The sequence below is a fragment of the Vespula vulgaris genome, chromosome 8 (genome assembly GCF_905475345.1).
Source record: "Vespula vulgaris chromosome 8, iyVesVulg1.1, whole genome shotgun sequence".
NCBI classification, from domain to species: Eukaryota; Metazoa; Arthropoda; class Insecta; order Hymenoptera; family Vespidae; genus Vespula; species Vespula vulgaris.
Window position 1 is genome coordinate 6,497,730 of NC_066593.1, and position 27,753 is coordinate 6,525,482.

General features: G+C 34.5%; 1 protein-coding gene across 5 annotated transcripts in view; it reads left to right on the forward strand.

Moving 5' to 3' along the window:
- LOC127065750 (furin-like protease 1) overlaps positions 1 to 27,753 on the forward strand; it is a 175,464-nt gene that overhangs the window by 92,307 nt on the left and 55,404 nt on the right. The window contains exon 2 of one of the 5 annotated variants that reach the window (XM_050998542.1): positions 1,532 to 1,601. The exons of the other annotated variants lie outside the window; for them this stretch is intronic. Within the exon in view, the coding sequence (XP_050854499.1) occupies positions 1,569 to 1,601 (33 nt within the window). The 5' untranslated portion in view covers positions 1,532 to 1,568. The remainder of the gene's footprint in view (positions 1 to 1,531; positions 1,602 to 27,753) is intronic. 5 annotated transcript variants of the gene reach the window in all.

Consider the following 27,753-nt stretch of genomic DNA (forward strand, 5'->3'; position numbering starts at 1 on the left):
AAAGCAGTAATGATAACTCTCGAATGAACCGAAAGTACGTGCTTGAAATCCACGATTGAGGGCAGTCAGATTCTAACGGGTGTTCAAATTGTTTCGTGAAATACATTCATTTAACAGTATTTCATCGATAAGCAAATACGACAATAACGACAACGACAATGACAAAGATGCCTGGATGATAGAACGTTACAAACAAAGCATCTCAATTCCCTCGAGTATTCCTTGAAACTTGATTTTGTTCGGCCATTGATCTTTGCATCAAGAATAGTTCGTTTAACGATTACTTTCACCTGATTTATTTCGTAGCTCTTGGACAGATTTAATGTAACTTTGATATCACTCGTATTCCAAATTCGAAATTCGTAAAATAGAAATAATGTGACATTAATATCAAACGAATTTCATCAGTATTTTGATTATTACGATTTCTTTATTAATTTGATTTAACTGTAGATAAGTTTTCAAATCTTTCGAAATAAATAGATAAAGTGTTGTTCACGAATTTTCTTATAATTTATCTAAATTCTGCTGGAAAAATCAATATCTTTATCACGTCGATGAATATAAAAATATGTGAATGAACGAAAAATTTGTAATGTAAATAACCGAAGATACAACGAATAGGCAAGACCATGAGTTTATTATCATAAACTTTTCTAGAGAAAATGTATGATCTACTTTTTTCTTTTTTTTTCTTTCTTTTTTTTATAAAACGAAGAAAAAATACAAAATGTAACGGAAGGATCAATGACAACAGGACGCGTACGTGCTACCGAAAATCAACTTTCCCGTGGAACGATGCGTCTAGTTTGGCATAGTAATTCGCCTAGCAAATACATTTCTAGCTGTTATCGAGAACAGCAACATCGTAAATCCAGTTTCAATATGTCACGACGTGCAACATGCATCGCATATTGAATGCTGATATCTCAGCGAACGTAATCAGCGTTATTAATTTGTGGACCCAACGTGATATTAGACCACAATCGGATTTTTACAACGAGATAATTAGTTCGATTAAAAAGTTTTTCTCACGAAATTGTCAATTATAAAAAATTAATAATCTTTTGCTTAGAAAAAGATCGTAGGACACTATCGTGATTTAGTTGTTTGTCAACGTAAGAAAATTCTTTACAAAAGATTATAATTAATATAATTATTGTAGTAACAATCACTTTTTTTTCAAAGAATTGTTTCACGAATAAGAATGACATTCGAGAGTTTCTTTTTGAAAATTCTATCTTGATTACCGATACGATACACATATAAATACGAATAAATTACGATTATTGATCATATAGAAAATATTGATTTAATTATTAAATTCAATGAGATCGCCTTTTTCAGAGATTTTTTATTTTATTATAATTTGGAATTAATACAAATTTGTAACGAATAAACCTAATCATATTATACAATTCGTCTATTACATTTAATGAGTCGTATGTCATTCGGATTAAATTTGGATAGACAAATTAACGGAAATAATTAATAATGTAGCGAATTAATGAAATGAATTTCTCTGTTTTAGGTGAGTCGTATCCAGTGGTACATATCGAGTCCTGTTTATGGTGCAAATGCGTGCACGAATAAATAGAACGGTAATATGATATTCCTACTATACGAAGAAACTCTCGAGATATCTATCCGGACGAATAGAAATCTAGGATTCTATCACACTTGAAAGAGCTCTACGTACATCATTCTCCCTTTCACGAGGATGCATAACGTACAAGGAGAATGCGAGTATATCCAACTAGTTCGTTACTTCGCACGAAAACCCCTAATTCACGATCCATATTCATTGATATATTCTTGTTTTTCGATTTAAAAGAAAATCAATTCTCTCGGTAGATTGAATAAATGAAACAAGAAATAGTTTTCTTCGATAAAAGTAATTTTCTTCGTCAAAAAAGAAACGACGATTGAGAAATAATTCGTAATAACACGAAAAAGATATTTTCAATGGCGATAAGTCAAAGAATTAAAAGAATTATAAGACTATATGAATTTGTCACTGATAACGAGCCGTCATTTTGAAGTAGGTATATTAATTTCCGAAAGAGGATCGTCCCTTATTACGCTTCGACCAACGTCCAAGGGTTCTCCTTCACAGGATCGGGAAGCTAAGTACGTTATTTATCATTCCGCTATTCTTGCTCTCTTTTGAGTCGTGATTTATCGTCAAGGAAGAATCTCCGAGGTCAGCTTGTATCGGATCGGTCTGTGCTCTCCGAAGCGTTCGTGGCTATATTCTCGACATTTTCAAAGTTACGAAGGTATATCGTTTGTAAGAAAATCGAAGAATTCCAATTAAATTCGATATTGCGGTAGAAAAATATGGGAGAAAAGAAAAGTAAGAATACTGTTAAAATATGAACGCCTATCAAAAAAATGAAATAACCTGAGCCCCTCGCTGATTCCGATAAAATCGTCATTAATAAATAACAAACGTTAAATTGATATCAATAAATCATTGACCCTCGGGATAAATGAATATTATATCAAAGTATTATATAGATTCCCTTTATCAACAAGAGAGAACGGGAAAATTTACAAAAGCAACGAGGAATTTCAATTAAACTTTTACGATAAATTCTGTCGCGGCTGAATGAAACCAAAGAAAAGAAAATAAATAAATAAACAAATATATAAAGAAACAAAGAGAGAAAGAAAGCAATAATAAATAAATAAATAAATAAATAAATAAATTAATTAATTAATTAATTAATTAATTAAAAATTAAATCGAGGCTCTTTGGAGCCCCATAGTTCACATGTGGCGATAAATTGTGTGTAAATAGTTCGATATCAGCATATCCTGATAGAGAATGGAAAGTGCTACGTCTATTTCTCAACATTTCGCGTTAATTAATAATCTCGCTGTTTGATATGGAGCATCCATCCGTTTTCAGCGAGCGAGCAACCAACCGAGAGATGCGACCAACCACCCACTCGTTCCTTCCGCCCGCCCCTTTCTCGTAATACCATTCACCCGTTGCTTCCCTCTCTCTCTCTCTCTCTCTCTCTCTCTCTCTTTCTCTTTCTCTCTTTTTGTCTCTCTCTCTCTCTCTCTCTCTCTTTCTCTTTCACGACGGCGCCACACGGAGCAATAAATAATTAGTTTCAACGTTACGCATCCACGAAATGGCGGCTCGTCGACTACGGTTAATTAAGAACGCGAGACAGCCTCGTTGTAAAATTAGTTGCCTTGGATGCATCGTAGTATCGTTCTCTTCGTTTCATAGTAACGACATTGTGCTCCACCTCTTTTCTGACCGTTCGACAAATCGCTTACTACTCGGCTCCATTGCTCCTGCTAAACGTTCCATGTATCGTATTTCCATGTTGGATTAAAAATCTTTTTTTCCTTCTCTTTTTCTTTTCTCTTCCCTATTCTCTCATTTCTCTTCTACATCCCTCATTTTTTATGTTTAATAATTACTTATCAGTGAAATATATCGAATTCTATGCTTTATATGCTTTAATTAAATATGTTAAAATTTGATTATATTATTATTAATAAAGCACAAACTTTAATGAATTAAAAACAAATATAAAAAAGAAATATCAAAGATTCGATCTTCTTTACCGATAATAACACTGTTTTCAAAAAAGAAAAAGAATATTTGTATTATTGAAAGCGAAAATGTTATCCTTTTTTCTTTGTGTGTGTATGTGCATATATATATCTTTTCCTTCTATGTTATCTCACCATAGTAAATATCTTTTTTGCGTGTTTGTCACACACATATACATAGACACGCGCACGCGTATTAATAAGATTCCATTCGTCGTGAAAAGGGATGACAAATTCTTTGAAAGTTTTCCTTCAAGTTAGAATTTCCTGAATCGTTTTGAAATTCGTCCTCGGTTTCTCGCTTTTTCTGAGAATTACTTCTTCAGCAAAAGAACTATCAAAGGGGTTTATCGTATCTATAGCCTGACTCTAATGGAATTCCTTGGATGCAGTTCCGTAACCTCCTTCCCTTCGTATTACAGAGTTTCATTGCGCGTGAAATATCGACGGAGTTTAGACGCATTAGGAATGAGATACGCGCGGAGTTTGGATTCGCTTTAATGAAACATCCCTCCTGTTGTTCGAAGTCAGCGGGGGATTGTGTTCTTCATTTTATACATATCTTCGTCTATGTTTTATCAAATAAATTATGTATATTTTATTAATACCATGTTATTACAATATCCGTCAGAATAGGGTTGTGGTATATCCTTCAGTGATAAAGGTCGACATTTGCCGGACGTGTGTTAACTAGTAGTAAGGTCGTTTATCAGTCATACGAATATTTCAGGTCGAAAAAGAACCCGGTTAATTATTTCTATCTTATCGTGTAATAGAATCACAAGGATAATAAAATTATTTATTAAATAATTAGAATAATATCAAATGTAAAGAGTATACAAATTTATTACAATCATTTTCTCCGTGCAACGTATAAAGTTTATATATATAAAAGATTTAATCTTTCCGATATAGTGGCATATATTTATATAAAAAATAAAGGACTCTGTATAGTCCTTCGGATCGTACGTTTGTATGAAAAAAAAAGAAAAGAAAAGGAAAAAAGAAAGAGATTGTAAAAATAAAGAGATTTACTCAGATTAGAAAGAATCTGAAAAACGAAAGTGAAAAAGAAATGCGTTCGAAGGAAGACGAAAGTCGGAAGTCGAAAGGACCAGGAAGAAGGGTCTAGGTCTCCCTTCCGACGTAGAACTACTCAACCCACGCTTTCATCTTATGGTCGATATTCGCAGCAACTCGAACGAGCCAACGCCTAGTGCCGGTTCAAATAACTTTCACCGTCAAAGCTATCCAAAGTTTCGAAATTGGCTCGGACTAATTTTAGCTGGCGAACCTTCCGATACTGGTCAGTAGAAGATCCACCTTTGAAATCCATTGATCGTTTAAATGCTTCGCTATATTTTCTATTTTCTTTTTCTTTCAAAGATACGTTATTTATTTTCGATTTTCACTATTCAATTTTTCGATTTAATATACAAAAATTAACAGTAAATTGTTAAAGAATAATAATCAGTCTAATCATTATATTATAGAATCCGGATAAAATCTTAACTGTAATCCACCCTTTAATTAATTTTGCAATCTTTCTCATTCGTTTCATCGATGTAATAGTTAAGGAAAAGAACGCGAGCGAGTGAATTTAAGATCGTGCGATTGTTTCTTATTCTTACTTTGTCGAACATTCTTCGTCTCTTCCTTTGCAACGAAAGGACACTTTGAGCAAATTTCTTTGGGGTTGAGATAGAAAGTAGCACGCTATACGTGACCGCGTACGAGCGCATATGTCGAGCTTCCAAAATAAGGGATGGCTTCGTCTGCACAAGGGAAGAAAAATCCTTACTTTCTTTCTTTTTCTCTCCGGTTTTCTTTCACTACCCTGTTATTCTGTCTTTCTCTTCTTAGTTTCTTCTCTCTCTCTCTCTCTCTCTCATCTCTCTCTCCTTCCTTCTCTGTCTATCCTATTTCTCTCTCTTTCTCTCTACCTCTCGATCGATACTCGCATCAGACGATAACAGGCAACGTCGTCCGCGTACGTTTCTCTGGAACAAGTCTCGTAGACGAATTAAACTCATCGTTCTCTCGTACCTTGTATCATCTACCTCGTCTACTTCTCTAAATTTGAAACAGACAATTTCTTTTCCTACCCAGTAACCCGCAAAATCTCCTCGTCACGAGCTTTCACCGAGAATACTTGAGAAAATTGCCCTTCTTACGATCATTTCAATTTGCTTCCCGAAGCGCGTCGTTCGAAGAGATTCTTGAGATCTCAAAAGAGAAGAGTTTCGTCGAATTTAAATCTCATGTATCAAGAAGGAAATTTCAAGATACTTTAACATCGTACCGAGAGCTCTGTTCTACGATAAATTCGACTTGAAGATTGACTCGAGAACGTCTTCTACGAAAGATCTTCGAAAATCGTTGAGGCGACGTTAAAACGATCTTCGTGACGAAAATTTCAAAGATCTTAAAAATATTCCTCCTCCCTTTCTTTTTTCTTCTTTTCGTCGACTGGTATGAAACAAGCTCTAAAAAGTTTCGTTCGATAATGGAATGGAATGAATTAATGCCGATTATAAGTTGTGTGTCAAGTGAATTGATATTTGGTCGAAATTGACGATAAATAAGGTATCGCTTTATTTCCAAATTAATTATGATAATACTTGGATATAGTTGCTAGATACAATCAGAACGGTAAAACTTGTTAGTGGAATAATTGATGAAATAATATTTGCTTTATTACGAGTTAATTAAACAGTTGTTTATGTAGGTCAGTTTATAAGCGTATACGAAAATTGTACAGTTCTTTTCCGCTGTATTAAATAGGTCATCGGAAAGCGTATATGAGGACATCGCAGACGGTCGGTAGCTTTCGTTACCTCTTCACGTCGTCGAGCACGTGTTTTTCGAGAAATTATATATATAGGTCAGTGGATCAGTGCGTCGATGTTTCATGTACCGGGTGTTTCGCGTGTAAACTTTATATATCGAGAAAGATGACATCAAAAACGTCAAGTTGTTCGATCTAAACGAGAAAAAGGAAAAACGAAAATTCTTCGAGACAAGCGAGGATAGATATTTCTTGACAGTTTAGCTAAAGAACGTCCTAATCGAATACAAATCGATATAGCTCGAACAACTTCCTACGGAATGGTGCCAAGCCACGTGTGCTCGATGTATCGGGTGACCCATTAAAGCACGATCATCGTCTTGGCAAAGAGAGCATTTAGGCTCATCATCGACATTACACTCTCCTCTTTTTCACGTTAACTTACTTTCTGTAATCTGAGACCTTTTTAAGGAAGTGCATTTTCGCTTGTAGATAACGCCTCAATTACTGGAACGACTACGACGTTAATTTTAACGTAACATTATCCTCGCGACGCTTTCAACGGTAGAGAAAGAGATGGTGGTAAGAAAAGGCAAGAAATAGAAAGAGATAGATAGATAAATAGATAGAGAGAGAGAGAGAGAGAGAGAGAGAGGAAGAGAGGAAGAGTACGTAATAACACGGAATAGTAGCGCGAAAGGAGCGTCGCGAGAGTCCTGACTTCGGCTAAAGGCCGTTTTCATCCTCGTTATTTAAGATTACTCTCGGGAGCTTGCCCTACAATTTATGAAACCCGTAATACGCTTTTCCGCCGGCACCAACGACTATGACTAGAACGTCGAGGTAGGGCACACCCGAAGGCATTGCCGTGCTCCCTTTTTGCCGACGTGTAATGATTATGTGAGCCAACCGGAGGAATAGAGAAGAAGAAGAAGAGGAAGAAGAAGAAGAAGAAGAGAAGGGCGAGACGAGAACAGAAGAACAGAAGGAGAAATAATGTATCGCGCATGCGCATCCATATATGTTTCTACGTGCGTATACGTGTGTATATCTACTACATATAATCCATGGATACGTGCGTGTTAGCGCGTAATTGCATTTCCCGATCTTTATCAGCCATTGAAAAAGCACCAGATTGTTTATCTCTTTCTATCTCCATTCATTCATTCATTCATTCATTCATTCATTCATTCAAACCACACTTGGAATCGGTCGTAGAAACTATTCGAGTTAGACCACCGAATGATAAATGTTCTTACCGATACGATTGGATTTAAGCGTTGAGAAACGATACCGAGCTTTACCGGCTTCTGTTTGGATACCACTATATCTGTGAACCGAGTACGAACGATTTTTCTTAGAACGATTCTTTAAATCTTTTCTTGTGTCTTACGGTACTCCGCGACGTCATCGTTCTTATCTCGTATATTTTCGAGTTTCGATATCTTCCAATGGCGATCGTAATTTATGCGACTATCATGGAAACGTTAATCTCTTAACACGTAAGAATATTGTCTTTTTAAAGATAGAAAGTTTGCCCGTTTTCTATAATATCTTGTAATTAGGATTAATGAAGAACGATTAATTGTTAAAACGTGTAGTTGCGTTTGTGTGAGAAATCTCGTTATCTTAATGAATATGATTTAATGGAGATTTAAACTCGGGTCTATTTGAAAATGATCGTCAAAGTTTGAACGAACATTAGCATAAGTAACTACAACGAAAAATGATCTAAACGTTGATTTGTATCATTGTTTAACTCGCAGAGCACATCCTCCTTTCTTGCTCTTCTCGTACGAGCCATTTTCACAATGGTCATTCGTTGGAGATGCGCGCGAGCACGCGCGCGCAATAGCTGTCTACCTTTTAACGATTTCAGTTCAACATTTGCACATTCTTCGTAGCTTTCTCTGCGGGACACCACGGTCCGTAATTACTCGCGTTCTCGTTCATTATGTTTTTTGTCAAATGCAAGGGTTTCGTGAGACAAGAGACGAGAGAGGACCGGTATTCTGCTTCTTTAGCGATGCAAATCTTTCCATAAAATTTATGCGCCAACCGTACTGACATTTTTTTTTTTTTCTTTTTCTCACGACGTACTCGTATTACGTACTCGCGCAATTAAATTTACACTTGTAACTTATTTAAAGATCAGATCATTGAAATCGAGATAGTCCAAGGAAAAACCCGCTAGAGGAAACTTTTTCGTAGAAAGGAAAGTGTAATAATTTCGAGAGTTTGACTTTTCCGAGCGTATGGAAAATTTTAAATCCTATCGCTGCCATATCTCGTCAAATATTGGATCAATTTATTAAAAAAGTGCCGCTATAAAAAGTACAAAGTTTGTTATAATGATAAAGTGGCAATTAATCAAGAATCAAATGTACAGTTATAAAACAAACAAGTAAAATGGTGAAATTAAATTTTCCATTTCTCTTTTAGTTACTTTCGAAATTGTAATTTTGGCGATTTCTCTTTTTTTTTTGTAAATCGTTCGTTTTGATTGCTGTACGTAGGAATCAGAAGCATGTTATCATTCTAGCGAGAATAATATCGAAGCAATGGAAGTCTTGGCAATCGTATGCCATCGTCGTAGGCCGTAACAACGACGGAAGTAGCGTTTCGAAGGAAAATAATTTTGCCATAACGTATTCTCCCCCTCTCCTTTCTCTTCGTCCTGCCCGCCCTCCGAAAAACCGTATCAGGATCTATCGTCCGACATTACAGCTTTACTACCCAATAATTCCTCTAGAAAACGCGTGTTATCTTTTCTCTCGTTGTCCTCTGGTCTTTTCACTCTTCTACCCTTATACTCTCTTCTCCTGTTTCTGTCTTTTTTTTTTCTTTCTTTTTATTTCACTCTCGGCAACGACGAAATATCCTCTCGAGAAAAGCACACACGCAATACTCTTGGCTCAATCCATTAATGGCCATATACTCGTACATTGTCACGATAAATATATAAGGGAACGTACAACAATCGAAATTCATTCTCAACAGCGACTACAAAACATATACGGTGGCCCTTGGCCAACAGAAACGTATTATACGATCGATCGACGATTCGGACTCGGTTATGTTCGAAAAATTTCGAACGATTTCGAGATTAGAACGACCTCGTTAAAAATGTTACTACGTAGACGCACGTGAATTTATATCAATTCAATGAATTTATATCAAAAGCAATTCCTAACTTTCGTACATTCGATTATTCTATTGCAGCATGTTTCTCTTTTATTAATCTAACGTTGCAAACTCGTCAGCAAATTTTCCAGTTTCAATCTAGCCAATTACGATGAACTCTAGAATCGTGACTTATCAACAAACCAATGAAGATTTTGTACGTGTGCAAACTTTCTCTCTCTTTCTCTCTTTCCTCTCTTTTTCTCCTTCCCTTTCTCTCTAACAGGTTATCTTGGCAACATTTTACGGCGCATAAAGTACCCGGAAATAGTGAGAAGACATTATCGCATAGGGAGGTATCTCGTTACGAAACCTTCATCGGATGTAGATACGTACACCGAGTCGTGGTAAAGGACGAAACCACGCTACACAGAATAACGGAAGTTTGCTGGATATGCCTCGGAAAGTTGGCGGTAAAGAGAAGAGAGAGATGAGAGTACAGTAGAGGGTAGGTGCAGCGAGGGAAGGAGAAGAAGGTTCCAAGGACCGAATGTCGAGTGTGTCCTCCCTACGTGAAACGCATATCCATTTCGGCTCGTAGACGACATTCGTACGGCTCCTCGGCAAAAGTTATCTTCCGTCTGCGGTAAGGAGACTGACACGAGTTCAAACCTGATTTCCCGTCAGTTCTCTACGACAGCTGGGAGACGAATTCTACAAGGGCGTATAACGAGAATGTAGGTAGGCTTGGTGGCTGCCACTGCATACGAAAATGTCCATCCTGATCAGACTCTCGCTATGAAATATACAGTAGATGTGTATGCTAGATAGAATAAGAAGTATAATATAATATATACATAAATATATGTGTGTATATATATATATGTGTGTGTGTGTTATTATGTAATATATGTAGAAAAATCTACATGAATCGTTTTAGAAGTAATTATATAAGTTATGATACAATAATTAGCATTTTTTCATTGTCCTGGAAATATTCTATAGGCAAGAAGTTTAAAACAATAGTGAAGAATTTAACAGTATTGGACGATCGATCGTGAATAATAGAAAAGGAATATTAGACGAGTACATTATTTGCTATTGTTGTTAAATATCTTTCTTTGATCTTGTTTTTTTGTTTTTTCTTTTTTGTTGAACTTCACGGAAGTCTTTCTCGTATACGTTTTTTTGCTTATTTTTATTTTCGAACGATGACATAAAGAATTAACGATGGAATATCTAAATGGCTTCGTTGATAATTTCCTAAAAGAAACCAACTAACCGATACGAAACGGACAAAAGTAGCTCTTACATTAAGCTTGAAAGTCACTCCAATTTTGTGCGATCCTTTCGTGTGTATTTAGCGGTTGAGAAAACGTCATTCGCGCGCTCTCACGTGTATAAGAAGAGCATCTGTGCAAACATAGCTTATTTACAAAAGGCACGTTACCAGGAATGTGCACAAGTGTGCTAATAATTTCTTAGGCTGCACGTACTCACTATCTTAGTGATGTTTACAGCTAGTTTCATTATCTTAATTAGACCTCTCTTTAATACCTTTACATCATTTCGCACTTGTTTTGATGGATCGTGTTAATTAATTGATATTTATTATTTGAATAATTGATAATTATTTTAATAATCGAATTGATAATTTCAGTTTGTAATAAAGTTACGAAACGGTAAACTCGAAAGGCGCGAATTTGTTAAAATAATTGAAATCTTCATTCTCTACCTTTGATATTACCAACAGATTTTACGTAATCATCTTAAACGTGGGTTATACCTAAAATTGTGGACGATATTTTAGCAACCGTTTACACAATAATTACGGTCTCTATCTCGCTATACCGTGCGACAATAGTCACAAATTGAGGTAAAACCCTATATAATTACTCGAAAGCACAGCGACGAACTTTCCAAGCGGTATAATTAGAATTTATTAGAAGGCAAACCCTTAGTAACTGCGGAGTTCAAAGAATCAATCTTATCTATATAGTGCCCGCCTAGTGCTGCCGTCTGACTTTTCCTACGTCTCTACCACTTATTGTTATAGCATTTGTTAGTTGTATTAGTCGCGAGGCACATCAAGAAGCGGTAACATGGAACTAGCAAGCAAGAAGGACGAGCAGACAAGCGTGGAAAGTTTGTACGCTGTAATTCCGATAAGTTTTAATGACGATGAAGTGAAGGAGGAAGTAGAGGAGGATGAAAGAGGCCCGGCATGTCTCCGTTAGTTGTATGCGCGTGCACATACTGTACCATAGTAGTAAGTAATTAATTGGTACATCAAAGGAAAGGATGCTCGGCTTGATAAAGCTTTATGCTTAAAAGAACCTTCGTCTTTCGTAGATTTAACAGCAACGGACAAAAATTCTCTCCCTAAATGGTATTCTTCTGACTTTATGGTGAACGCGAGTTATACGATCTACTATATATTTCAATATTTCTCATTTTCATTTTTATTTGTTTTACGATAGGATTAGTTAATAATTTTCGAAGGTTTTTCTAAATAAAAATACTTTCGAATTGATTAATACGTGTACATAGAGAAGTGATTTTACACTAGCTAAGTCGCATGATTTTAAAATGGTTTTAACGCGGATCAGATTTACATATTTTAGGACTGAGATCGTTCTGTGCGTAAGCTTCCAACATACATAATCTCCTTGTTGAAAAATTTGAGAGAGAGAGAGAGAGAGAGAGAGAGAGAGAGAAAAGGCACTCCAAAAATCTTTCTCTCACATTGGCCCAGATTACATTCGAAGCGAGCTGGTATATGGTCGACGACAAGCATAGACTTACATAAAATATCGTTTCCGTAGCGGCTGCAAAGTCTCGTAGGTACCGTTCGTTTCGATCCCTTTCTCCCTTCTTCCCATTTTCCCCTCCATTTTAACGATCCCATTTCTCGCCTATTAATTATTCTCTGAACACGCTCCTACATCCTAATGAAATTCATTTCTGTTTTGGAGATTATTAATTGATGATTCTATTGAAAAATTTTCGGACAATTTAGTTCTTGAAAAGCATGCAATTTATATAATAATAGTAATAATAATAATAATAATAATGATAATAAATCGATCTTTGAAAATTTTTTAAAGTAACGTTAAAGAAAAGTTAAATGTCATGGTATTTATGTATTCGATGCCCGACGTTGAAAATCATTGATCAAATATTTGTTAATCCACTGAAATGCCGGTAACTTCATAGAAAATACTATTATAACCTGACAAAGAGGTACTTAATAAAATGAGAAACTCTCTTAAAGGACCGAGTTTTAAACTGCCGTAAAGTGGAAACTATTTGAAACTACGATGATCTTAGAAATTAACGTATTCTCTATCTTTCTCTTTCATTCGTAAAACTAGTTTTAATGAACGTTGTCAACTATAAATCTGTCGACGTACGACGATGTATTATTCTTGATAATTGCGAATCTTTATGTCCTTTACGACCACTTAATTAATCTTAAATCACTTTGGAAAATCATTGAATAGACCATTTTCATGTTATTTGACGTGTTGACTGAGCAATAAATAATCGAGTATTCATCTGTTTCCAAAGATACAGAACAGACAGCTAACGCAATTTAACCAGAGAAAAAGCGTCGGAAAATATTTTTCCCCAGACGATTAACAGTTATGTACAATTTCCACGTCAACAAAATTTCAAAAAAACTCATACAAATTCCATGAGAATTTGGTTATGAAATATCGATTTTACATAAATAACAATTCCGATATCGTACCAATCAACAATGTATAATTACATCATTAATTAATTAAGCTCGTTTGTAAAAATATTCTCTATTTCTCTCTCTCTCTTTCGTTTCTTTTTATTTTCAACAAGGACGATAATTATTATTAAACAGAACGTTCTACTCCGTATTTATGACCATATTTAAATTAGGTATTTCCCATGGACTAGAATAGAATAAACGGCGGGAATATTAAAGGTTCCGTTGAATTCAACAGGACAATAGGCCTCGTGACTCGTTCTCTTCTATCGGTTCGTCGGGGGTTGAAAGACCGTCGTCCTGAGGCAAATCTAGCCTTCAACTAGCAACTCACCCCTCTATACTTTCTTCGTAAACATACCGTTCCTTCCTCGACGTTCATTCCCCTTCGTCTTTCGAAAGGCTGACATTTTGCGTTACGATCACGGCCGAGACCAGCGAGCATGGTGAAATATGGTTAACTTAGTGGAAGATATTAGGTTTGCTCTCAAATTAGACCGCTCACCGTTGCGAAGAGGGAAGATACTAAGGCTCCCTTCTCTCAGCGGGACCACTAGGACCCTCGACGCGTATGTTTCCTCATCGTCGTTTCTACGCTTTGAAAATTGCAACAGAATCGACCCAACAGTCCGCTATGTTCTAGTTTGGCTAATGAAATTTTTTTCTTTTATGAGATTCCGTTTCTTCGTGCTTTTATCGTTTTAACTTTTGTTCGAATATTCTTATGAGAACGTACAATAAGTTGTTTGATTAATAATAGAAACAGTTCCACTTAAACATATTAATTCAAAGTTTATCATATAATCACCGATCGATCTTATGTTTGCATTGTATACAATACAAGCTTGTTCCTTAATCAAATACTTTAGAACTAGAGGATATGATGTTTACTTTTCTATATATACTACTGCCATTAATCATAATCCCGATCGATATTCTTTACGATTATTATCACTGATAGATAGAGAAAGCAGTTAGCTTCTTGTCGAGACAATTTTTGTCTCGTTGATAAATAGTTAATAGCTAGTTGATGTCGTACGACGAAGAAAATACAGTATAATCGAGGAAAGAATTTTGCGATATAAGGACATAAATCAGACGATCAGAAGCAACATAATCATTGAAACTAGTGGGTGGATGGGTAGGTGGGAGATATGTAACGCCGTTATAAACTTCCGCGGGGCTATAAATTTCTTTCCGAGTCGCTGATCCGCAACGATCCCGGCCGATCTTCGCTACATCTGGCAACCTTCCAAGAAATTAATGCTTTAAAGCCGAGATGCAGATACGTGTACTGAGAGGAAAAGAGTTGGTGAGAAAGAAAGAGAGAAAGAGATATGTAGACGTACAGAAAGACGGAGACAGACAGACAGACAGACAGAAAGAAAGAAAGAAAGAAAGAAAGAAAGAAAGAAAGAAAGAACGAGAGAGAAAATCAGGAAAAAAGTGGTTGCAATGCCGACTCATTCAGATTAGGATTCCACTGTGAGAGATAGGTGAAGGGATATAAGGAAGAGAGAGAGAAGAAAAAGAAAAAGAAAAAGTATGAAAAGCTTGTCTGAATCCGCACGATCTTGGAAGAGCGTTCCACTTTCTGCACGTATCAAAACACTCGCATCGTTCTTCGCTCTCGTGAAATGTCTAATTTGATTACGAGAAAGTGGGAAGAAACACGCGGTCCAAAGAGGAAGAGACAGTCTTCAGAAAAGCTCCCTTTCTCGAAATTTGTTTTCGTAAGATGCGCGAAAGGAATCGCGTTTAGATTATGTAATCACGCAAATCGGATTTATTCGTGAATATTTCCGTCAAAGTTTCTCTTTTTCCATTGATTTCTTATCAACATTTGCGAGATTTTGATTTCGATGCTCTCTCTTTCTCTCTTCTTCTTCTTCCGATTTGCTTGATTAAAATAAATATTTGATTTTGTTGCGTCTCGTTAAATATTTTCTGATTTAATAACGTCACTCGTTTATTATATATCTTTACACTTTGCGATTCTTGAGATTCTATACATTTATTTTTCTTTCCTCTTATCTTTCAATTTCTCCTTGGAAAAAAAAAAATATAAATAAAAAGCGAAAAAAGAAAAAAATTAATTTATCTATCTGCTTTCTTAAAGGATTTCATTGGATTTCATTCGCGCTTTAAAACGTGATTATTCTCAAATAGACGTTAGAGCGGCTACGGATAATCGCAAAGAACTAGGACACCTCGATTTTAGACAGATTCGCAAACACCTCTTTGTTCTTCTCTCTCTCTCTCTCTCTCTCTCTCTCTCTCTCTCTCTCTCTCTCTCTCTCTTCCTCTTTCTCTTTCTCTTTCTCTCCAGAACTAGAAGAACTTTCTTCCAAGCTTTGCAAGGAGCACAGATGGCCCGCAGACCGCGCCGTCTCATAAACATTTTCTTCGACTTAGTTTGAACGTAGGTAAACCAGGGCAGTTATAATTAACCCTTTTCCGTATCTTTAATTCGAGAAAGGAAAAAGAAAACCAAGGGTAAACGCGATAGTAATAAACGAAACGCCGAGCAAAATCTCGTCTTTTCTCTCTCTTTTTTTTTATTCTTCTCTTTTCTTTTCTTTCTTTTTTATTTTTTTTTTTTTTCTATTTATTCCCAATTAATAGAAACAACTTTGCTATTAAATATCGATGCGAGGCTCGCTTTAGCGAAGGCAGGAACAAACAAACGAGCAGCAACGACAAGAGGAACAGCAAGTATCGAACGAGCTCGCCGATCGACACCGACCTAGATTCAGAGAGCGGCGAGATGCTTGTTAGTTGGCTTTAATCGTGGATTATCCAACTTTAAAAGCTCCCGGTTGTGCTGAACCGACGACCGTATATAAAGTAGAAACGTAATAGAAAGTTCTGCAATTAGAGAGTGTGATTAAAAAAGACTCGACGCCCGTAGGCGAAGACTACGCACGTAAATAGTCGCAAGAGACACGTTTTCAACGAGATTGTGATAATCACTTTCTTTCCTTTCCTCCATGCGCAATTTTTATTTTCTTTGGAGTGTGATTATTTTTTTCTTTTTTTTTCTTTTTCTTTTGGTCAACACAATAATCGAAAACATGAGTGCATTGTTCTATTATTTTTGTGGAAAAAGAAAATCGTGTGTTTCTAGTAAGAGAAGGGGTAAAATAAAATAGGAGATAAAATTTAATTGAAATCGATCGATTATAGTAACCCCTTTAACTCTTCCTATCCAACATATTATTCAGTATTAGAATATAGAAAATATCGTAGATATATGTATGTATGTATATTGTAACGTCAAAGTCAATTCTAATGGAAAGTCAATATCGACGTTAAAAAGGAGATTGAAGGAAGATTATTCGTAAGTCAAAATGGAAGTATGCTCTCCAAGAGATATAACATTGATAACGAGGAGAGCTTAACAAAGCTTCTTGAATAAGAAATTCGTAGAAAGCCTAACGGATAACGAAGTAGTTTGAAGTAACGAATCAATCTTGTATTCAAATAAGATAATAACGAAGGGTTCTAAGCGTGTTAGTCTTGATTATTTGAAACTTTAACGTCGAGATGTAACGAGTTAAGAAAAAACAACAGCTAAGAATCAAAAATTTTTATCGAAGATTGTTTAATAATAGCTAATGACGACGACGACAACGACGACGACGATGACGATGACGATGATGATGATGACGATGACGATGACGATGACGATGACGACGACGACGACGACGATGATGATGATGATGATGATAACAAGGCAGCAGTGTAATTCTTGGGAGGAAAATTGCGGTGAGAATAAATTGGAGCATACGCCGCTTTTGATCGATCGATAGCATCGTTAATCGTTCGTTAATATTCTCCGAGTAATTAGCCTCCGCACGATGCGCTACTCCAAAGACCAAGGAGAAAGTTTGCTTTGCCTGTGCAGTCTCTCTCTCTCTCTCTCTTTCTCTCCCTCTCCCTCCCTCTCTTAAGCTTTGCTCGATTCAGATTTAATGCAAGCACCGGGCAGAGAAGCTTTACTTAATCTGGATTTACGTTGAGACGACGACTTCAAAAAATGACTTTCTTTAAACTTATTTCGACGTTTCTCGCGATATTTTCTTTTATCGTTTATTCTAGGAAGTAAAATACAAGACATAGTATTTATCATTTATCATTATAACGTATAACCGATTTCAAAACGTATTCCCTTTATCATCGAATCGATCAATTTTAATATACGTTGTGTGCGTTTGGCAAAATCTTTAACTTCCTGTGCTAATAAATTTCCTGTTAGAAACCAACACGTCCATTAGAGAGAATCGAAGTTAAACCACGTAGTCAATGGAGAAAGTTTCGAATGATTCGTTCGATCTTAAACTATGCATTTCGTATATACAGAGAGTTTCGAAATACGTGACTAGTTCTATATGTGTATACCGTTGAGTAAAGGCAGCAAGGTAAACGTATAAAATTTATGGATAGTGTATCCGTGATCTAGGAGAATATTAATGCACGTGATGGTTTATAGGATATTACCACATGCACACTGAGGACGATGATGCCTTCGTAATAATGTACACGCTTTGCGCTCTACGTATTGGCTTTGTGAGAAAAGACGAGAGATCGGCATCGGATATTGCAAGATTGTTTAGCCAAATCGCTTTAGAATTTCTCACAAGGTATATAAAGACCTCGACAAAGTACTAACACCTTTGACTGCAAACATGCCATAAAGGAACGTAAACACACTTGAATCGCTTCACTAGAAACGATGCTAGTATTTCTAAATTATATATTATACGTCCTACTTAATATTATCACGATCACGAAACAATTTCTTTGATAAAATAGAATCTTTGATAAAATAGAATCGGTTTCGTTACTTAATGATACATTTTATAACAATGGTTTGTCGATAGTTTCGTCAACAGAGATTTTCATTTTATTCCTATATATTTTATTTGAATATTTACGATAATATATACTGTAATGCAATAACTCGATCGCTCCTCTATTTCTATCTTTCTCTATTTTCTAATGTTCGAGTCAATAGATCATCGTGTTACTTATCTTACAAATCACTCCTAAAAGGTTTAATCGTTGATGATTATTCAAATCCCTCTATTAATCGATGTTATCTTTCCGAACTTAGTTGTTGGTTAGAAAGTTCTGAAATCCCATGTATAGCCTTCGACTGTGTATATTTCATAGTAATTTAACTGTTAACTATGATTCATATTCCCGATACGAACCGTGCATCCTAACCGAATGGTCGTAAGAGTGAGATTTAAAAAAAAACATTTTTTATCGTAATCAATCATTTTTTATCGCAATCATTTTTATATATCTATCTATCGGTCGTTCATTTTATTGCAATATACACTTAGAATCAAGATTTAAACTTTTTTTTTCATTCCGTTACAGGTAAGTTTGGAAAAAATTGACTTTGCCAAGTTAACGCGTTCTGATTACGAGGATTTCGAGTTTGCGGAAAAGTAAGTAAAATAATAAAAACGTAGGCGGGGTGTAATATCCTAAGTAAATCCCGTGAATATCATCACGTTTGACGCCAAGTTTTTCAAAAGTTTCGATTCTCATTAACGGCGAACGCTTTTTAAATAGAAAGATGTCAAAGAGATACATTCATTTGAAAATCTTTTTATCTTCGATATATGCTCTTGTGATATCGTAATGAATCTTCGAAACTTTTTAAATTTCTTTTTTAATTTTTAAAGATATCGATTATTTCGAAGATATTGAAACAATAAAATATAGCCTTAGAATTTTCGAAAACGTATAAAATGCGCGAGTATTCGATCGTAGTACTACGGAATGAAACGATATCGTTTTTCTTTGATAGAACTTTTCTTTATTTAAACGATAATACAAGGAAAGTTTTTGAAAAATGTTTATTTCTTTGGATAAGTAGAATGTCTTAGTTGTATATTTTACTACAAAGACGATGGTAAGCAATCAAGAGGAAGATTTTTTTTTTTAAAGAAAAAAATATTTGTCCTATGAAAAGAAGGATATTCGACAAACGGCATGATCGTTTTAAGAATCAATATTAATCTGACGATATTAATTCCAAAAGAAAAAGAGATTAATACGTAGAGAAAGATTTTTCTTTGTCATTTATAGTTTACAAAATTAAACAATATAATTTATTTAACAAAATTTTATTTTATTTAAAATGAAAATTATTATTATTTAACAAAGCTATCACGAAAGACAAGATTCGAAGGATACAAAGTGTTTCTGAATCAAAGGAAAAGATTCAATGTTCTATCCTTTCAAATCGAAACTCACAAGATTGAATCAACAGAGTCTCGTTGAAAATTGATGAAAATTAACGTGAGTACGGTTTTTCTTTTTTTCTTTTTTTTTTATATCATCGTCAACAGTGTATAAACTTCGATAAACGACGAGACACGGTATTTATTGTGGATTTATATCCGACGAGTTTTACAAATTCAGGTCGCTTGAGGCGAAAAGCTCGATCGTGCTTTATGCGAAAATCCAGTCGTGTTCGTATTCAACGGTGATGTTCGGCACCCCCATAGGGAACAAAGCCGAAACCGACTTGGCTCCAACGAAAGACGCTTTGTTCGTTCTCGCCATAAAGCATTGTCAGCCGCATGGCTGTGCCACGGTTCGCGCGTTAAGGCGAATGTTGCCGACAAAGACAAATACACGTTGTTAGTATCCCAGAGCAATTTTTCGCAGGAAGCCGGACCAAGCTGTACCACCCTCGCAAATTCTCTCGACTTATTCTTTCGCACGATATAATAAAGAAACTTGTTCTTTCTCTCTCACTCTCTCTTTCTGCTTCTGTCTGTATCTGTCTGTCTCTTTCTCCGACTTGTCTGTTCGTACTCGTTAACACTTTAAAACGTTAAGCGCCTTTTCTCCCACTCATCCTTTCCGTTCTTCCGTCACTCACGTCTGAGATTTTCTACATTTATATGCCTGTCTTCCATTTATTAAATCGCTATTATTTTATTTAACGAGTAATAGATTATACGTGAAAAAGATTATTTCCTTTTGAAATTATTTAAAAACGAATCAGATGATATAGTGTTTTAAATAAAAACTTTTCAATGTACTTTAATATTTTATAAATTTCGGTAGAAAAATCGTTTGAATGAGTACAGTAATGTCAACGATTATTATTACCGATGAAATGTTAACTTTGTAACTGTCAATGTTATATATTTCGAGGAACTGGTTAAGATACAAGAATAAACTAATAAAACGAACGTCCACAATGGAGGTACAATAGAAGCTCCCATTGAGTATCCTCCTTCTTTACCGTCGATTCTCTCTGCGTCAACACGTCCCTAGCGGTGAACATCTTGCGTATTTGTCTACCACTTATTGCTTGTCTTGTGTAAGTTCCCAGTGCATCGGTTTAAATCTCCTCTGGACATAGAAACTTTCGATGGTATTCCTATGAAAGCAACTTGGATTGTTTAAATTAAAGCTCGTTTTTTTTGTAAAATGAAGTTTCTTTATTTTTTGTTTTATTTTTTTATTTTCTGAAAATTATTTAAAAACGTTACAAAATAAATGATGAAACGATTAAAGCGATGTAAACGATATTAATTTACAGTCACTTATATTTCGACTGGATTTAAATCAGCTCGATTATTTGAAATACGTATCGAGTATTGTGACTCGATATAAAAGGAAAAAAAGACGAAAATAGAATCAGTGAGAGGATAGAAAATAAAATCGCGAAGATTACGTTACGTGTGTTTTCATTTAATCGAACGAGAACGACCAATCCCACTGGAGGTGTATAAATTAATAAAGCACGATTGACACGGGAGAAAGATTTAACGAAGTTTCACGGATATTCATTTTGCATCAGTCTCGTCAAAATTGATGGCTTCACAGCATTGATATATTTATATTTACCTTTAAATATATTTACCTTTAATAATTAGAAATTCAGTTATCAATTATTTCATTGGCTCTTATGGATCCTCGTGTTTACTACTCAAATATGAACCATATCTATTTCACTATAACTTTATCATTTTGATTTAGTTTATTTTATCGATTGACGATCAAATTTTGAAATATTTATTTTCAAATAAAGAAATAACAGATGTATCACGAACAATATATATATATATATATATATATATATATATATATGAAATAAAATGAATTTCGTAGAAAAAAATTTAATAAAGATGACAAAAGGTATAGGAGAATCATCGAATTGATTGCGATATTGACTATAAAAAATCATTGAATAATTATCAATGATTTCGAACGATTTACAGGGACGATGACGTCATAAATGCAGTGCTTCGAGCGAGTTTTGACATCTCGGAGAGGTCACCTCGGTGTTACGGTGACGCGTTGTTCCGCGCATACACTGCTGCTTCAGCACTGGTCTCGTCTGCTTCATAATCGTCATGGTCTCGTCATGTACGCGACGACTCGACGTCGAGAGTTGTAGAGAAGAGAGAATTTCTACGACAGATCCAGCATTAATACTAAATCGACTCTTAGAGAAATACTTAAATTTATTTTTTCTATTAATTATAAGAGATCGGTATTATTAATGATATTAATACACATATCGTAATGTCTTTTTAAATCTATTCTCTAATTAAATCTAATCCGATAACAACGAAATTATATAAATTTTTAATTCATAATTGATTTTCCTTTAAGTACTTTCTATATAAAAAAAGGAAAAAAGAAAACGAAACAGAATTTAGAAAGGTAAAATGATACTGTGAAATTTGTGTTATCAAATATATTATTATAGATTTGAGGATGTAATATTTAATACAAATTTCAAGTCGTGATATATTTAAATTTAAATTTAAATTTAAAAATGAAATGAAATAAAAATGAATCGTAATGAAATAATAAATTTAATAATAAATTCGAGAATGAGATTTCAGAAGGAAATGAGAACGTCGGGTTCCTGATTTTTTAACGCTACGATAAATTACGCTTTCATCGTCGACACTATGATTACCAGTGATATTATTGGCAGTTCTGCTGGCTAAACTATTGCAACTGGAATACGCATTCTCTCGATATACTTTCGCATAAGCGCATTCATTTATGCATGCGGGAGTTCTAGCGTAATCGTTGCGGTTAAATCTCGATGTGTTTCCTGCATTTCGAATGTGATATTTTTCGTTTCTTTTTTCTTTTTTTTCTTCTCTTTTTTTTTATCCATCGATATATTGAAAATTGGAACAGAACTTGAAATGCAATGTTTTTTTGTCTCGCTTCGTAAAATTTTACGTAGATATTTTCGCGATAATTTTCGATAAAAGATTATAACGAGAGGTTACATCGATGATTTGCGCTTTTGCGAAACAAAAAATAATTCCCTTTTATTTAATTGTAAGGTTCATAGAACATTGTAATAATGGTGATCATAATGTTCTAATTTTCAATTAAGCAATTACGTTAATTGAATTAGACGGATGATTTTACAGTAGGTTAAATATCGAAAACGCGACTAGCGAAAATTTACACACGGCTAAATCGATTAGCATTTAACATATATGCGTTATATTGTACATATATTAGCAAGTGTTATTAATGCGATAATGTTCTTTGTAAAAATTTTTTGCTTAAACCCATGTAATACTTCAACAAAATACACCTTGCTGCTGACGCAGAAGAACTTCTTTATTTGTATTTATCGTATTTCGGTAGACCGATCGTGTCGGTTTTGCGGATCGAGTAACCAACATGGGAGTGCAACACGTATACAGGCTATGTTACATCAAATTCGACGATGCAAATACCAGCACGTATTTTGGACGTTTTTCGAATTCGTTTCTGTTCAAAAAATTCGGGAAACATAAAGAAATGTTGTAGAAAAATAGTTTGAATGCAAAAATACGAATAGAAAGAATGAAAACGAAAACTTTAAAAATCTGTTGATGACGTCATCTCGATTTTTGTGGTATAACGTAAATTGACGTGTATTTTTTTTTTTTTTTGTATTTTTGCGATAAAAGTTAATCGTGCCTACGATAAAGCATAAACGCGTAGAGTATTATTACGATAGCCAATACATATTCTAAAAGCATTTTGAAATCTTTTCTATTCAAGATAATGTCTTCTCAATGCGGTTTCTTTTCCGTGGAGAAAGGAAAGAACGTAAGAACGATAAAGGAATTTTATTTTTATCGTTGAGAGCAAAAGCTAATGGTTACATTCAAGTAAGATGTCGGAAAAGAAGAAGATCGTAAAAGCATTGATTTTCCATCGATTATAGCGATATCGGACGTTCGGAAGCATTAAAAGAATTTATGTTTTACCCAATGTAGATTTATGTACATTGAGAGCAGTTGATATTTCATTTAAATATATTTCCAAAGTTGTAACATTATTGCAAAATTTGTATATTGATGCAGAGGGACACGAATTATCAAGGAAATCGATTTTAGCAATAGAAGGTTAATAAATAAGTTTTAATAAAATATTTATGAAATCACTTTTATTATATCGATATTATCTGAGTATATGAATAAATAGAGGCCGTTTTCCCCGTTAAAACGATTCTTATTTCAAGTCTCTACGACCATTGGTTACGTAGATATCGCCTTTGAAAAATTGCCATTCATAATTCGCATACACCTGTTCGTAGTAAAACAAAAGAATGAGTGTTTACGCTGGCCAGCTGACGAGCGTCGCGTATAATTCCAGGAACTTATATAGGTCGACGTATCTTCCAAGAAATTATGTAGGTCAATGCGTCAATGAATGATTATATTCACATGGGAATATCTCTGGAACTAAAAGCCGTAGAGACTTCGTACGTAGACTGTTTTAAAGGTTAAATTTTTCTCTATTTTTTCATCATATCTGTAATAATTTATTTAAAAATATATTGCAAATAATTTTGTTATAAACATTATCGTACACGAACTAACAGTCGTGTCGTATCTTTACGAGAACAAATACATTTAGAGAATTTATAAATATCGAGAATATTTATAAAAAATGTTTATATATAAAAAATTTAATTAAATAATAATAATATTATCGAACGATTGGTAGTTTGGGAATAACATTAGTCGCGTACGTATGTTCGAAATTATCGAATATAGTGTTTCTCATTGGAGTAAAGCGTTGGTGTCCTGTGAAATTCGTATGAAATTTTTACTGATCGATAATATAAAAAATTGAACAATTTATCGCGTCGATTAATTGAAGCACATCGCACCGGTGCAGACGGATAAACGCGAATCAAATTCGTTTCGGACGAATGCGCGAAATTAAAAAGACGTTATCGCGCATTTCTCTCATGAGGATTTACGAAACATCCATCCTCCATTTCATGGCGGGAAAATATAAAACCAGAGGTAGAATATTTAACGTGTCTCGTGGAATATTCTTTTTTCTTGGCTGAGAAATCGGAAACTAATGTCATTCGTACGAGAAGAGATGCTCGTAAATTTCATTCCTCCGAGTCGGGACTTCACTCTTCTGGAATAAATAAATAAAAAATAGCAGAGAAGAGTGAGAAGGGAGAGAGAGTGAGAGAGAGAGAGAGAGAGAGAGAGAGAGATAAAGAGAGATAAAGAGAGAATATACAATGGCGATCACTTTTTCCTTTTAGTTGCTCAATTTTAAAGTTTCCGCAAAAGAAAATATTTCTCACGAGCAAATAATCTTTTCCTCGACAAAGAAGAATAGTTAGCTAAATCAAAATTAATTGGTTTTCTTTATCTTTGTCTTTCTCGTTCGTTCGTATTTTATGAAATATAATATATAATCACTACGGAACAAATGCGAATTTATTTTCAATGAATTACATACAGATAAAAACTCGCTTTTCTTTTTTTCTTTTCTTTTTTCTTTCATCTTATTGTTATAATAAGTAACAATTTTCGATCGAGACTTTTGTTACTTGTCGAAATTATATTAAAGTAATATCTATTGATCGAATATCTATAATTTTAATATTTTCTTTTTTTTTTCTTTTCTTTTCCACTTGATACAGGTGACTTTTCGTATTATACATGATTTCTGTTATTTTGTGTAACTTTATCTTGTCATTTTTAAAATTCAGCATTCTTCTTTGGTACTTGGGACGTACCTTACATCGAGCTTAGATATTCTTCGAATATCGAATTCACGTTCTACTTCAAAGTTGTCCTTTACTGATATCAGCGACGTACATAGGTACTTACATACTCACATGTATACTTATGCGAGTACATAGGAGAAGGAAGGAGATATGAAAAATAGGAAAAAGAGAGAGAGAGAGAGAGAGACAGAGAAGATGAAAACTGAAATACAGAACCTGCCAATCCTCAAATATTCTTTGAAGCGAATATATATGTTCCCAAATATAGTCGTGAATATGACAGTCTTACGTATGAACTGAGTCGTGAGGCATTTTAGGTTAAATTCGTGTATAGCCTAACCGCATAACGGCCATATCTGTTTTGCAGATGCCACACGTAGTTTTCTTTGGTTTCGCAGTAAATTTTCAAGTCGTAACTTATAATGCGAATTAAGACCAGTTCATTAACAATCTTTCAAAAATAATATATTAATTTTTATTATTTAACTATATATATATATCGCTTTTTTAGTCAAAAATCAATGATGAAAGTAAAAACAGATACATATATTTACTTGCATTAAGCGTGTTAAGCGAAAGAGATTGGACGGTTTGCAATCGATTGACATTGTCGAACATTTATATGTGAAAAATAATAAAGGAAACAAAACCGGAGAATCCATTTGAAAGAAATATATTTTTGAAATTCGATAAAAAGATAGAAAAGAAAGAAAAAACGATATGATATCCATCGATATCATAGTACAATGTTTTCTATGTAAATAGATACTAGAATTTAGAAGATGTTTGTAAAGTAACCGGATAAAGTAGAACATGTACCAAGAAAATCATGATTCGGAATATGATTCGAACGTTGCCTTGGAGAAAACAGAAGGGTGGAAGGGAGATAGATAGGTAGAAAGGGAGAGGGAGAGAAATTTACTAGCTTCCGTGCCGCATACGTAAGTAAACCTCTGATTTGATCTCCGTGGAATATAATGAATCCACTGAATATCGTTTAAAGGAACACTTCGTGTCTGTGCTATCAGCGAGGTGAATGGAATAAAGGATCATCTAACTCCACCTGTGGCACCCAAAAGAGAGAGAGAGAGAGAGAAAGAGAGAGACCAAAGAAAGACTTTTTCTGTGGAAAACCGAGAAATCAAGGTTTTATGAGGAACATCTTCGAATCATAATAGGAAATCAACGTGGAATAAATTAAGTCAAAATTCGTTGGAATTCTAAATCGGACTATCTCGAAGATCTCATCGAAATTTGACGATCTCGTTCTATGGATTACTCGAGCATCGCAAATAGATTCTTTGAAATGTCGAATCTTTATAAAAAAGAAAAGAAAAAAGGGAGAAGAAATTAATTTCTGTTCGATGGTACGTTGAAAGAAATCAACTGTTTTATAAATTATTTGATGATCAAAATTAAATTCTTCGAGATGTTAAATATTAAAAAAGAAGAGGACAGGAAGAAATTCGTTTCTACTCGATGATAAATCTGAGGAGATTGATCATATATATCGTGATATATTATAGGTGTCGACGTTTAACACGTATTCCATTTTATAGTATGAGATTAGACGACTTAGCAGTTAACCGAAAATTACTTACGATCTCAAATGTAATCTACGAGTGGCTGGTTAGTTTTAACATTGGTATATCAATGGGCCTGTTTCAAATTCCCGAATGAGTTAATCGCGTACACGAAGTAGCGCCGCGATATTAATATAATCGATTGCTCCGTTAGCTCGCATATTATTGGCCACCGACCAAAACGATATTCATGGATTATCCTTGCCCCCGAGATATCTTCCATTTAATTCTGCGGGTCATGATTTAAAGCGCTAAAATGCATTACTAGTGGTGACTCTCGTTCATTTACTCGAATTTACTGGATCGAGTAGAAAAGTAGATATCTGTTTATATCTAAAAGGATCTCGTTAAGAGATTAAAAGTCATTTGCAATTGTTGAAAGTATTTAATTGGGCGAAGACGTGGATAAAGGAGAAAGATGAAAATAAAAAAACAAAAGAGGCAAACGTAAGGCAACATAAAACAGTATGCTTCTTTCTTTCTTTCTTACTTTTTCTCCTCGTGATATCATTCATGGTTAAAAAAGGAAACTAAGAAAAAGAAATAGAATGAAACACAAGAGACTAAGAAAATGAAAATGGTAAAAACCTTTCTCGATAATTAATTGCGCGAGGACTCGAAAACAACGGATTATGTGAAAAAAAAAGAGAGATTCTTATGTTCTATGACATTTCAAAGAAATAAGGCTTATATACGTAATTCTCGCATTTCATCGTTTCTAAACAATTTTATTCATGAAAGATATTAGTCGTCATAGAATCCCTTTGTTGTTTTTTCCTTACTCTACATTTTATTATCCTTTCATTTAACTTCCCGATGATAATTACATCTTTTCGTACTGTTCATGATCGAGGCTCGGTAAATTGCCTTTGTACATGGAATATTGTAT